The following is a 13108-nucleotide window of genomic DNA, read 5'->3' on the forward strand; positions in this document are numbered from 1 at the left end:
GCCGCCGGGGACCACGCGGGGCTGGAGGGCTGGGGGGCCGCGGGGGGCTGGGGAACGTCTGCGCTCAGGGTGGCCGGTTGTCACCAGCACGGGGGCTTTGCGTGGGGTGAAGGCACGGCCTGGGGAGCTGGGGCCTGGCCCCCCGGCGCCCCTACCCCCGGGGAGTGGGCTGCCCCCTCCCCCGCGCAGGCCCGCAGGGTTTATCCCATCCCGCAGAAACCTTTGGAGGGGATTCACGGCAGGAGCGTGGGGTGTAAAAGGCCGAGAAGCGAAGGGGGGCTGGCCAGGAGTAGCCTCTGCAGACACCGCTTAGCAGAAAAAGAGGTTTCCCTTGGAAAGAGGAGGTTTCCCTTTAGCGTGCAGGTCCCTGCCAGGCTGTGAGGGTTGATCTCCTTCAGATCAGAGGCACTGGGCTGTCCAGCCTGCAAGGGCTGCAGGGCTGGAAACATCAGGTCCTCAAAGTCCAAAAGCTTCTGAGACATCTGGTGCTGGTAGTCACCCTGTGGGTGTACTGGAAAGGGCCAGTCCTGCTTTTCCCAGTGACACGGTGTTCCTGCTGCGTGCCTGGGGTCATTCTGCTGAGCCCAGCCTTGACCTTTACTGGAGCACTGGGCTCAGTGGTGTTTGCAGAGTTTGCAGGATTTAGGGCTGCAGATCAGGAAGCGAGGCCTGACGCTGGGGCTCGTGTCCACAGAAAGGCGAGTCCTGCCGTGAGGCCGCTGCTCCCCAGCCCTGTGGCCGGGGCTCAGGCCCCATCCGACCACAGCAGTGTCCTTGCCCTGGATGTGGGGGGCAAGAGGTGAGTTCTCCTGCTGCATCTCTGCTGGCCTGAGGACACCTGCGTGCTGTCACCCCCAAGCCAAGACCCAGGGAACTCATATCTTCTGTGGCTCTATCCAATGCCCAGATTGTCCCTTGTTAATTATACCATAATTAACACTAACTGTGTCCTTCTTCATCCTCTTCTATGAGCAGTGAAGTGCCTCACCCCCGTGCTGCTGCCATCCCAGCCTTGTGCATTTGCTGCCCCCCTGCCTGATGGAGCCAGCGCTGGCAGAGGACCCTCCTCGAGGCGGCCAGCTCAGCCTGGTGCAGGAGTGCTAGTGGGACGTGGACAGTGGCATGCGCCAGCCCAGGAGGGACAATGGCTCAGGGGACCGGGAGCATCAACAGTGACTACAAGGACTGGGAGTGGAGCGCTGATGCTGGGGAACGGGCCAGGCTCCTGCAGAGCCCCAGTGTGGAGACGGTGCCGAAGAGCGGAGAGAGCCAGGGAAACAGTCTGGGGGCCACGTCGGCTTTGGGAGCCGTCTTCATCGTGGTCAATGCTGCCCTTGGGGCTGGGCTGCTCAATTTCCCTGCCGCCTTCAACATGGCTGGTGGCGTGGCTGCGGGCATTGCGCTGCAAATGGTGAGAGGGTGCAGAAGGGTCAGTCCCCTGTCCCACCCTGGGAGGGGGCGTGGGGGAGATGTATGGAGCCCCAGAAGGGGCTTGGGGAGGACCAGCTCCTGGGCAGAAGCCCTCTTGGGTGAGGTGCACCAGAGATGCTCAGTGTGTTCAGGGGTGGCCGCCTGGGGTGGCTTTGGGGACCTTGTTGCACTGTTGCCTCAGTGTCCCCTCCCTGTCCCTTCCCCACCTCAGTGCATGTTGATCTTCATCATCGGAGGCTTGGTCATCCTGGCATACTGCTCGCAGGCCAGCAACGAACGGACCTACCAGGAGGTTGTGTGGGCTGTCTGCGGGAAGGTGCCTGGTGTGCTGTGTGAGGTTGCCATCGCCGTCTACACCTTTGGCACCTGCATCGCTTTCCTCATCATCATTGGAGACCAGGAGGACAAGAGTAAGTGTGTCCACAAGGGAAAAAATTAACCAGTTGCTGTTCCTTCGGCTGGAAGGGAACAACCTGACCACTCCGGCTGTCCCCACAGTCATTGCTGCTCTGGTGACAGAGCCCGAGGAAGCTGGAAGCAGCCACTGGTACACAGACCGCAAGTTCACCATCAGCATCACCGCCTTCCTCCTTATTCTGCCCCTCTCCATCCCCAAGGAGATCGGCTTCCAAAAATATGCCAGGTGGGTGGGGAGAGTCCTCGGGTGTGGGCCAGCCAGCACCCACAGTCTCGGGATGGGGAGTGGAAATGCCATGGTTCTAGTGCTGTATCTGCCTGCTGAAGGGGTTGGACATCTCCCCCTCTGCTGTCTGTGCCTCAGTTTCCCCATCCGGGAAGCAGAGGAGCTGCTGAACAAGGTGAGGCCACAGTGTCGTACTCCAGGGCTTGTGTCCCTCCTTTCTACTTGCTGGAGGAAGCGGGAAGAGCTGCTTTCAACTCTGTTGTCCCCTGTCTTTGGAGTTGGCCATCCAGCAGAAAGGACAGCCCGTAAGGGTCCCCAGACCAGGTGGTCTGCGGGCCAGCCCTGCCCCACCAGGCACCTTGGCGTAAGCTGGCTGCTGGAGCTGGGCCAGGGCTACCGAAGAGTGTCACTTCTTTAATGTTCACCTCTTCCTCCTGCCCAAACTCAGCGCGTCCCCTTGCTGGCAGATTTGCCGCTCACAGCGGCATGGGACAGCCCCTGAGCGGAGCAGGATTGCATCGGCATCTGTTCTGGGGACAGTGGGTGACAGTGCCTGGCATGTTCCCATGGGAAGGGAGATCAGGGGTAGTCCTGATGGAGAGGAGTGGGGTGGCTTGGGCTGTGCAGGGAGGAGGATGGGGCTGGAGAGGCTGGGAGGACACCCTCCGTGGAGTGGGGAGGCAGCACACTGATGGCCTCCTGTCCCCTCTTGCAGCTCCCTAAGTGTGATCGGCACCTGGTATGTCACAGCAGTCATTATCATCAAGTACATCTGGCCTGACAAGGAGTTGGTGCCTGTGGAGATCCCCACCAGGTGAGTGCAAGAGACGTGATGTTGACAGTGACCATCGCAGCACTGCAGAGGCAAGCAGGGGTGTGGTACTGAGGGCTGCAAAGGCTGGGGACAGATCCTTCACCAGTCCCATCCCTGGGTCTGGGGATGCTGCGTGGTGCTGCCAGAAGCTCCCAAGTGGCTATATCTCTGCATGTTTCAGAGGGGCAGGTGGTGAAGGAGAGGAAAAAGACCTCTGGGAGGTCCATGTGGCTCCATCACAAGTGTTGAGGAGCACTGATGGACTTTTAGCTCTGATACATCCAGGCCCAGAGTTCCCCATGCAGTGCTTCTGCTCGCCCAGCAACAAAGGCTGTATCTATTTTAGGATGCTTTTGGTTATTTCGTTGGCCAGCACAGTGCCTGTGCTGTGTGGGGATGTTTCTGGACCCGTTGTGGGTAGTGGGAATTTTAGGACAGAGCAAGGTTTAGACCAGTTTTCGGCATTGCCTAAGCAGATCCTTATTTTTTTACTGATGTTTTGGGTTTTTTTAAGTCTTCAGTTTGGGCTAGTTCTGTCTCAGTGAAAAGCCCTAGTCCTCAGGGAGTGCTGGGGTCCCAGGAAAAGCATGCTCCATGCAAAGGCATTGTCCTGGGTGGGGGACGCAGTAACAGCAGAGGAGCAAGCCCATCACGGAGCACCCCCAGCTCGTCCTCCCCCAAGGCACTGGGGGGGGGGGGGGGCGGGGGCGCCCTGATCTGACTGGTGGGTGTTTCTTTCCTGCCAGCCCCTCCACCTGGACAGCTGTCTTCAATGCTGTGCCCACCATCTGCTTTGGGTTCCAGGTAAGGTCATGAGCTGGGTGCTCCCCTTCCCATTCTGTGGCCGCCTGGGTTGGGGACCAGCATGGTGCAGGGATGCTCCCCTGGGCAATTGGCCAAAACTTTCCCCATGTGCTTGCTGCACGGCTTTGTGCGGGGGCTGAAGCCAGTTTAACATCTCACCACCCCTGGATGGAGATGGATCAATTTTACCCTAGCTGGGAAGTTCAGGGCAGCCTGTCCCCCACCCCCAGCAACAAACCTGGGGAGAATGCAATATCTCAACAAACCCGGGGATATCACAAGTGGGATTCCACGTGCCTCCCTGTGACTCTGGCTCAGGCCATCGCATGTCCCTGCTCTCTCTCTGTGTCCCCGGCAGTGCCATGTGAGCAGCGTGCCCGTCTTTAACAGCATGAAGCAGCCAGAGGTGAAGACCTGGGGAGCGGTGGTGACAGCGGCCATGGTGATAGCTCTTTTTGTCTACACGGGCACTGGTAAGCGAGGGGATGCTGTGTGAGAATGGCACAGTCCTTGGAGGGGCTGTGAGCTTCTAGAGTACAGGGACCCTCTGGTCAGCAGAAAGACAGAGTGGGAAGGGAGGGGAGTCAATCTAACTCCCCCTGCGATGCGCCCTGTGCCATATCCATCCAAGTCCCGTCCCTCAAATACACGTGCAGGAGGCTTGTCTCTGTTCCCCACTGACTGTTCCCTTCCTGGCAGGTGTCTGTGGCTTCCTGACGTTTGGAGCCGGCGTGGAGCAGGATGTCTTGCTGTCCTACCCCTCCAATGACATCCCTGTTGCCCTCGCCCGGGCCTTCATCATCCTCTGTGTGCTGACATCCTACCCCATCCTGCACTTCTGTGGCCGGTGAGTGCTGGGAGAAGGCAAGGGCTGGTATGGGAAGGAGGGACAGCGCAGGGAAACCCCCCTGCCCTGGATCTGTGCCTGCAGGGCTGTCTTGGAAGGTCTCTGGCTCCGCTACACTGGAGTGACGGTGGAGGAGGACGTGGTTCGGGAGAGGAGGAGGCGCCTGCTTCAGACCATCAGCTGGTTCCTCTTGACCCTTCTCCTGGCTCTCTTCATCCCTGACATTGGCAAAGTCATCTCTGTCATTGGGGGCTTGGCCGCCTGCTTCATCTTTGTCTTCCCAGGTAGGACATTCCAGGATGCTCAGGGGCCGACGGAGGTCTCCTGGCCTTCTGCCTCAAAGAGGGGGGGAGTGGGATGGAGACGCAGGAACCAGGAGGTCTTTAGAGAAGGACAAAAGTGTGGCTTGAGGTCGGTCAGCAGCCCAACTATTTTGGCTGCACTCTCTGCTCCATAACGGGGAGTATGGCTCCCTGGTTTGTGGGGTGTCTGCTGAGTCTCCAGAGGACAGTCCTCATTGGGGTCTAATTTGCCTCCCCTGCCTTTCAGGACTCTGCCTGATTCAAGCCAAGCTCTCTGAGATCCAAGAAACCAGGGCAATCAGGTAACTGAAACATGCTTCCTCTCTCCCCACCTCCCCTGTGGATATCGGGGCGAAGATCCCCTATAAACGCGCCCTGTCCTCCTGCATCCGCAGCTGGTGGGCCCAGGTCAGCTATGGGGTGTTCATGGTCACCCTTGGAGCCTTCATCTTTGGACAGACCACTGCCAATGCCATCTTCGTGGATCTCACAGCCTGACTCCTCCTCCAGGCTGGACCACACTGTTGCTGCCAAGGGTGTGCAGGTTTCCCCTAGGACCAAAGGGAAGCAGGGAGAAAACACATTGGCATGTTGGGAAGATCCAAGAGGAGTGTTGTTATCCGGGCCTTGGCTGAAAGAGCCCTGTGGTGGTTTGTATCTCATTGTCTTAACGCACCAGGCAGTCAGGCTTCTCCTCTCAGCCCTGACTCCCTGGTGAAGCCAGAGCATCACTACAAGGGGACCTGTAGTCCAGGTCAAGCCCTTTCTGCCCCTCCGGGGCACACATCGCTACCTTAGACATCACTAAGGGGTCACGGTTGGGGTTTGTGAAGGCATGCTGCTCATCCACGTACCCCCGTGCTGATGGAGCTCTTCTCCATAGCTTAAACTCCTTCCTCTCCTAACATTGCAGGGAGACAGTGCGTCTTGCATAAAGGGAACCGGTAATCATGTTTATTAGACAGGGTGACATCCCCATAGTCCTCTTCTGTGTCAGTGTTTGGTTTGGTTTGAACTCTGCTCTCCTGTGGCTTACATTGCCTGTCTCCTGCCTTTACTCTTACATCTCCCTCCGCCTGGGCTGCACTTTCTGTTACAAAGTGGGACCATTGCCTTCAGCCTGTTTTTTGTTGTTTTTTTTTTAAATTTATTTCTGAGGATCAGGGTGACCCCAGGGTAGGGATGTGCCTATGCAATGTTTTCCTTGCCAGGAGTTGCTCACTCACTAGAGAAGTGCTGTGGCTACAGTGACCTCCTGGAGACACTATGCTAAAGCACAGCTCTTCTACAAATTTCAGATCCTGTTCTTTCACGGAATGGGACTGGGCCAGATAGAGATTTTAAGGGATGCTTTGGGGATAAAGCAGTCAGTATTTATCCGTTTTATATTGTTTCCTTGGTCGTTTACACTTTGTGGCTGGTGTTGCTCTGGGCTGTCCCTCCATTGCCTGTCTGGGAGTTTCACTTCTGCTTTCATTGGCTTGAGCAGTTCCCCCAGCCAAATCTGCAGCTGGGGGAAGTTAAACCTCAGCAGCAAACTGCTCTTGTTCAGTCTTTGAGTTTCCTTGTTCCTCCTTTGGCTTCTAAAACCCCGGGGAGGGAGGAATTCACGCATATCTATTGCTGCATCTGTGGAGAAGGTCCAGCCCAGCTTTGTGCAAAACCCAGCTTCGCTCCTCCTGCATCTTCGGGCAGCAGCCCAGGCTGGCATGGTGGGAAGGTGAATCGTGGCATGCTTCTGTACTTCTCACTGTGGCTTTCTCCCACTGCAGCCAATGGCTGTGGGTGGGAGGACAGCACGTGGGCACTTCCCCATGTGGAAACATTTGGTCTCTCTCTACCCATGCTTGCTGCATGTAAAAGCAGCCCCCCTCGCTGCTCCATGGGATGAGATGGGGAGACCCAAGTGGAGACGGAGGAAGAAAAGCCCCAAGTGTAGCATGAATGTTTGAGGGACCCTGTGAAGGACCTCCCTCAGGGTACCTCCAGCCTCCATGCCCTCAACTTTTGACAAAAGCAGGCTCCAGCAAACTCCCCACTCGTATGGCCCTGGCTGCCTCCTGAGCCCCTTCACCCCCCTCCTGCCTCAGAGCAGGCGCTGGGGCTTGGGGGACCCTTTGGCATAAAGAAGAGGATGCTCACCCCCTCACCCCCCCCGCCCCTGAAGACCACTCCTGGATGCAGGGAGCACAGAGCCACCTCCCGTGGAGCTCAGCAGAGATGCTGGAGGCTCAGCAGATGCCAATGCTGAGATGCCTTTCAGTGCCTGCTCCCCATCAAGATGGGAGGGGTTTGGTACCTGGTGGGTTTTGTAGCTCTGGCTTTCCCAAGTGTGATGGGCATGAGGAGGTCCCACGGCTCAATTGGATGCAGACAGGGTGTCCCATGTCTTTGGTTGTCACCTGGGGAGCCTTGGTCCCCCCGGGAGGGTCTGCATGGCTGAGGGCAGGGTGGGTACAGAGGTGCTGTGGCCGTTTCTGTTTGCCTTACCACTCCCGACTGTTTACAAACACTGGCCTTTTTAAATTTATTTTATACGTGCAGAAAGCGGAGGGACCTCGACTCAATAAAAGTGACATTGTGGTGCGTGTGCCAGGCAGGCATGAGGTGGTTTTTGTGGAGCTGGGGGAGGAAGATGCTCCGAGGCAGGATGCAGGGATGAAGCCGTGTCCCGAGACCACCATCCCAGCTCTCCAAGCTTTGGGGGGGCCAGTGTGGGACCAGTGTGGCTTTCAGTGCTGATCCGCTGGTGGCTGTGGGGTGGGGGTGGGGTGGGGTCCCCCAGCCAGAGGCGGGGCCTTATGGCCTCCCGCAGGCCCTCGCACCACGGGGTCCCCTCCTAGCCGGGCCCGTGGGCTGCCAGGGGAGGGCCTGGTGGTCCCGAGCCCGGTGTTGGCACCGCGGGGCTGACCCCAGCGCCGGGAGGCGGCCGAGGCGGGCGGGAAGGGGCCGTTCTGGGCTTCCGGAGGGGCGGCCCCGGGGAGCTGTGGGCCTCAACCGGTTTCGGGGATGGCGGCCGGCAAGCCGGGAGCGTGCAGACGGCGGGGGGATTTTGCCAGAAGGGCAGAATGGCCCCCGCGGTGGCCTGGAGGGGGAGGGCTGCGACGCTGCAGCGCAGCTGATGCTCTGTGGGAGGCCCGGCCTATCCTCCCGCCGCCATGATGCGCGCCCTGGGCCGTACGGCCGTACCACCGCACTGCCGGGGGGGGGACGGGACGGGGGCCGCGAGGAGCGGAATCTCCCGGGCCGTACCAAGGTAGCGCGGGGGGACGCGCTTCAGTGCCTCAGCCAGTACCACCGCGGGGAGGGGGGCGCGATCCTTGGGGCGGTACCATTCGGGGAGGGGCGCACCGTGGCACTCACCGCCACTTCCCCGCCTCAGCGCAGCGCCCCGCGCTCATTGGTCGGCATGCGCATGCGTAGCTCGAGAGGCCTGCAAGCACTGATTGGCCAAAACAGTAGGAAGAACGCCTCCGTTCGGTCTCGGCCAATAGGCTCGCAGCTGTGGCGCCTCGCGGAGGGCCGGGCTAGGGCGGGGGGAGGACGGGCGAACGTCCCTCAGAGGTCGCGCTGCGCTGATTGGGCAAGAGGCGCGCTGCCCCGCGCTCTGATTGGGGATGCGCCAGGCGAGGGGGCGTGCCATTCAGCCGGCGCCCCGCCCACTCGCGCCCCCGCTGCCCCCCCCCCCGCTGGCGTGCCGCGAGGGGACGGGGGAGGGGAAAGGCCGCGACGTGAGCGCGCGACCCCGTCCGCCATTTTGTAGCGAAACGGCGGAGGCGAGAGGATAAAAGCGTAAGCGGCCACAGCCCGGCGTCCCGCTTCGGCCTCCCTACACCCCCTGAGGTGAGTGTCGCTCTGCTGTGCCCAGCGCCGCCTCGGTTGGCTTTCCGGCCGCCCTGCGGGTGGGGGTGTGGGGGTCCCGGGGCGGCGGGGGTCGCGGGCCCGGCGGTGTAGGCCGCGGCGGGGCCCGGTGGTGCCCGGTGGTGGGCCCGGCAGAGGGAGCCCGCCCGGCACGGTGTTCCCGCGGTGCGTGTGGGCCGGGCTGTGGGGCCCCGCAGCCTGCCCCTGGCTGCGCCGCTTCCCCGGCCCGCTCCCCTTCGCCGCTGCCTGCCTCTTCAGCTGGCGTCCGCTCGGCGGGAGGAGCAGCCCTGCAAAGTTTGAGGGGCTTCGCCTCAGGCCGGCCCGCGCTGTGCGCGTCGGTGGCGGCTTGGGGCGGGAGCCGCGGGTGTTTGCAGGGCCGCGGGTTGCCGGCGGCGGCGGTGGGTGCAGGGGGAAGCTCTGAGGCGGCTGGCTGCCCGCTGATCGCTCCGAGGCGGCGCGGGAGCCCTCAGCTCCCGAGCTGTTCTCGCTTCTCTTCCTCGTCCGGTTTTGTAGCGTTGATGGTGATAGGTGGAGCTCTGAGAGACTCGGGAAGCGGCTGGTGCCGGGCCTAGCCCAGTGCTTGGCTCGGTGGCCCCTTCAGAAGGCCTTGTTGTGACTTGCCCAAAAGAAACAACCTATAACAAATGAGTTGTAGTAAATAATCCAGTGGTATTACCTTCTTGCAGACTACATGGAAGAATGCTTCTCAGCGCTGTCCTCCAGTGAAGAACACGCTGCCCAGTAAAATGGACTTGCTTATTTCGAAACTAGAAATAGCAACAGTTGGCTGTTTTGACAGATGCTGTATTGTTAGAAATAGCTCCTTCGCAATTGTTCTCTTAACTTGGAGAAGTACCATGTTCACTTCATACAGTAAGGCTAGTCAGCACTCATAGTTTCATTCCAACAAACCACAAACAGCTTGGACTGTTTACAGCAGAAGTGAGATAATACTAAAAAATACAGTGCTTTGGTCTGTTGATAAGTCTTACGCTTAGACTGACTGTTTCCAAATCTCACTTGCTGGAAGGAAGCATGCCATCTGTTCTCGGTGGATCTTTCTTTTTTAAGCTGGTAACAAAACAGGTATGACACTTGACAAGTCACTCTTGCACACACAACTTAAGTGTTTCCTGTTTCTAAGGTAACTACACTGCCATTGACAAAAATTATAGGCAGGATGTGTCCAGGTGAGGTGACTGTCTTATAAACAGGAAACAAATTTAGTTGGTAATAGGCTTGTTTGCACTTTGTAGACTTGTTACTGTCTTATTTTTTCTGCCCTTTTGCTTTTGAGTTTGCTGTTAACTGCTGATTCTCTTGGCCTGGTGTCTCCAAACCAAACTCGTAGCAAGCTTGCTATCTACCTGTCTCTCCTCATTAGAGAAACACCTAGTACTGTTTATGCTTTTAGCATAGCGCTCCTTGATATTTAGTTCATTTTGATTGATGCTGAAGTGGGTACTATTGGTGTTCAGTTGAGTAAGTGGAAGACAAACTGTACAAATGTAACTTGGGTAAAGTGAACAGGGATGTTTTGTGACCCTGTGATGGGTCATCATTAAATCGTGATGGGAATTCTTATCGCTGAGAATCAGGGTTGAGGACACTGTGATTTTAGCCAGATTTTTCTTTTGTTCTGTAACCATCTCTTCTGTATGAATATTGCAGTTCTCCTTTGCCCTTTGAAATATCATTAAACTGTTACAAAACATGTTTTGGATGGGAAAGCAGAATGAAGCCCTTGAGAACAAGTCCCTGTATTTCATTCACTTCCCCCCAACAGAAATTGTCCTGCGGTGTTTGACTGAAAGTGGGAAGTAAGAGTTTCTTGCGTTTTTTTTGTAGTCCATCCTAGTTGAAATGTGAATACATCTGTACTGGTGGTGTCATGATTGATGCATGCCTGATACATTTGAGGTACATTCCAAACCTGAAATTTAACTGGCCTTAGCATATGGGAACAAACACATGTGCTTAGTTCAGCTGCTCTCTCTAAACTGAAGCTACTGTCTCTAATCATCATTGTGGCTTCTGGTTTACAGTAATTGTGTGCAGTTTTCCAGTAGGTGGAAAGTTCAGGTGGCTTTTCTATGTGTAAACATATAAATTTGAACTGGTTGAATTAATCAGGAGCTTATTTTACTATTAATGTGACTTACACTGTAAGGGTTTTCACTCTGTTGATTTCAAAATGGTAGACATTCTGAAATCTGACTGGACCATAGTATGATTCAAAACCTCCTTTTCCCCTTGGAGCACTTCTCATGGGGGCCTTCTGAGAGGTGTGCTGCTCTTCCTTATGTTCTTTTGCTCATGGGTTTGAGAAGTGGGTAAGAGACTGTGTTCTGAAGAACAGGTTTAACAGTGGCACTTTTAGTATGTTTTCTATGATGTTTTCTGACAGGAGTTAACCTAATGAGCAAACATTTTGCTGTTTTTCACTCTAGCTGTTGTATCCTCCACATGCAGTACACATGGCCTAAAATCTTTACAGCTCTCAAAACCCAGTGGGAGTAGTTACCTCTGTAAAATACTAAAAAAAAAAAAATAATATCCACAGTTCAGCTTCAAGTAATTTTGAAATTACTTTCTTTGTAAGGCTGCTTGCAGATTTGTGGAAGATTTCAGGTTTGTAATCTTCAGCAGCAAGGCTTAGTTACTCCTAGTGATCTGCTTCAGGTTAGTAGGGAGTATTTTTGTCAGATGTTACATATTGGGCCTCTCGATTTTGTGGGCTTTGAATTTTTGCCTAAAACTTCATTGTATTTATGTTTTGATAACCCAATAGAACTCTGCTGTTGAAAAGAATCTACTGAAATAGATGCCAAATGTTTTGCTGATGGTCTTAGAAAGTCTCAAGGCTGTGTAATACTGTAGATTTTGGTAATATTTTCTGCCTTTTAAAAATCAGCTGTGTTGCATAATATAAAATGGTAACATGGTAAGACCTCCTGAGTCCTGTGTCTCATGGTTTAATCTGTAACTGTATCGTAGGATCTGTAATTGTAAGTAGTTAATTTTTTCAGCAAATCTTAACATTTTTTTGTAAACTCTGGCTGAGGCCTGACTTCTCGGAACCTGTAAAGATGGCAGGCTTGCCCCATGGGCTGAAAGCTGCTTGAATTGTTGAGGCCGGTGTAGGGAGATTCATTCCCACTAAGAATATATGCATCTAAAAATAAAGTCTGTGTTGCATAGCATTCATAGCTTTCTTAATCAGTGTGGTAGTAATTGAATTTTAGCCCTACATTGAATGATGAGAGAGGTACCTGTGCATTTCTGCTTTCTGGGCAGAGCTCCCTTAAGTACTTAAATTTTGTATACTGTTGTAAGTTAGGTTGTGTTATTTGAACCTGTGAAATGCTATTAATGGTGCTTGCGAGAGCTGTCAGGTTTTTTTCTGTGCATCAGGATACATAATGTGCAAACTATATATTTAGAACATAAATAGGAAGCTGCTTCCTTCAGCTATTGTGTTCTGTCCTTGAGCTGCAGTGTCTGCTCAGGCTGCTGTTCTTCTTCGAAAGGGAAGAATTCCATTTTGACTCTAGCTTGGGTTCTCTGGTGGCACTACCAGATTCTGCAGTTAGGAAGTGGTAAAGCTTGTTGTTCTTCCCTCAGTTAAAGCACGCAAGGTGGCAGTCCCTGCTTTTCTGGGGAGAAAACGGGGATGCTATTAGTCGGGTGGGATGGTCACTGTCAGTGTTCTGCAGGATGCTGCGTGGCAGCAGGGAGGATCAGATTTATGACTGAGCCCAACTCTAAGAGTTCCAGTACAGAAAAGCTTGATTTTGGGGTGAAGTAAGTGCATTTGCTGTGCTGTTTGTATTGGTCTGAGGAACAACACCCAGATAAACCTGTTTTTTCTTCCTAGGGGCCTAGAAGTCAAACTCTAAAACTTGTTATTGTCTTAGAACTCCAATGTGGTCATTTTTGGTTTGTGTCTTTTCTCAAGTCCTGAGTTCAACCAGGCCATGAGTTCTTCAAACTGGCTGCTGAAATCTGGTGCTCTGACAGGGACTGAATTTCCCCTGGTAGCTGCTTGCTGTGGCTTGTGTAGGTACTGTGGCATGGTGATCTGTCTGATTATTTTTAACAAATGTTTTTCAGAAGCTTTGTAGTGGTTCGGTATGTTAAACCTTGCCAGTAAGAGTGTCTTGGGAAGTGTGTGCTTCCCAAGCCCAGTGACGCTTTCTGGATTGTTCCAAAAGAGGAATAGAATTTTTTAAAAAAGAAAACCAAAACCCAGAGGTACTGGGCTACCAAGAAAACTTGTTACCTTTCGTGCCTGTCTTCCTTAGTTCAGAGCTGTTTCACAGTCAGGGGGCTTTTAAACCTGCGCATAAAGCTAGTGAATCACAGCTTGTCAGATGCACAAAAAAGAAATGGAAGTTTTCTGCAAT

General features: G+C 54.7%; 2 protein-coding genes across 14 annotated transcripts in view; both read left to right on the forward strand.

The window, feature by feature from the left end:
* Nucleotides 1-972: 972 nt before the first annotated feature.
* Nucleotides 973-7440, forward strand: SLC38A7 (solute carrier family 38 member 7). Of its 2 annotated transcripts, none has more exons than XM_005229196.4 (10): nt 973-1411; nt 1643-1841; nt 1930-2074; nt 2790-2888; nt 3635-3692; nt 4051-4165; nt 4392-4539; nt 4624-4823; nt 5089-5143; nt 5237-7440. In XM_005229196.4, exons 1-10 carry the CDS (start codon nt 1145-1147, stop codon nt 5337-5339), a joined length of 1389 nt encoding a protein of 462 aa, XP_005229253.2. In that variant the 5' UTR covers nt 973-1144; the 3' UTR covers nt 5340-7440. The 2 variants fall into 2 exon arrangements, with proteins under 2 accessions (XP_005229253.2, XP_055674746.1); XM_055818771.1 differs by having other exon boundaries at nt 1951-2074.
* A 1087-nt stretch (nt 7441-8527) lies between these two features.
* CNOT1 (CCR4-NOT transcription complex subunit 1) overlaps nt 8528-13108 on the forward strand; it is a 61517-nt gene continuing 56936 nt past the window's right edge. For 11 of the 12 annotated variants that reach the window (XM_055818754.1, XM_055818761.1, XM_055818756.1 and 8 more), the window contains exon 1: nt 8528-8684. The gene's annotated coding sequence lies outside the window, so the exon portion shown is untranslated. Of the gene's footprint in view, nt 8685-9505; nt 9789-13108 lie in introns of those variants that run through there. The other variant, XM_055818755.1, reaches the window with a different exon arrangement.

Source organism: Falco peregrinus, chromosome 14, assembly GCF_023634155.1.
Source record: "Falco peregrinus isolate bFalPer1 chromosome 14, bFalPer1.pri, whole genome shotgun sequence".
In the NCBI taxonomy this organism is placed as follows: domain Eukaryota; kingdom Metazoa; phylum Chordata; class Aves; order Falconiformes; family Falconidae; genus Falco; species Falco peregrinus.

Bases quoted from the DNA above. Each gene is read 5' to 3' on its own strand.
- SLC38A7 (XM_005229196.4), top strand. From the start codon at position 1,145: ATGGCTCAGGGGACCGGGAGCATCAACAGTGACTACAAGGACTGGGAG. The intron at 1,412-1,642 runs GTGAGAGGGTGC...TCCCCACCTCAG, and splicing joins CGGGCATTGCGCTGCAAATG to TGCATGTTGATCTTCATCAT. The intron at 1,842-1,929 runs GTAAGTGTGTCC...CTGTCCCCACAG, and splicing joins TGGAGACCAGGAGGACAAGA to TCATTGCTGCTCTGGTGACA.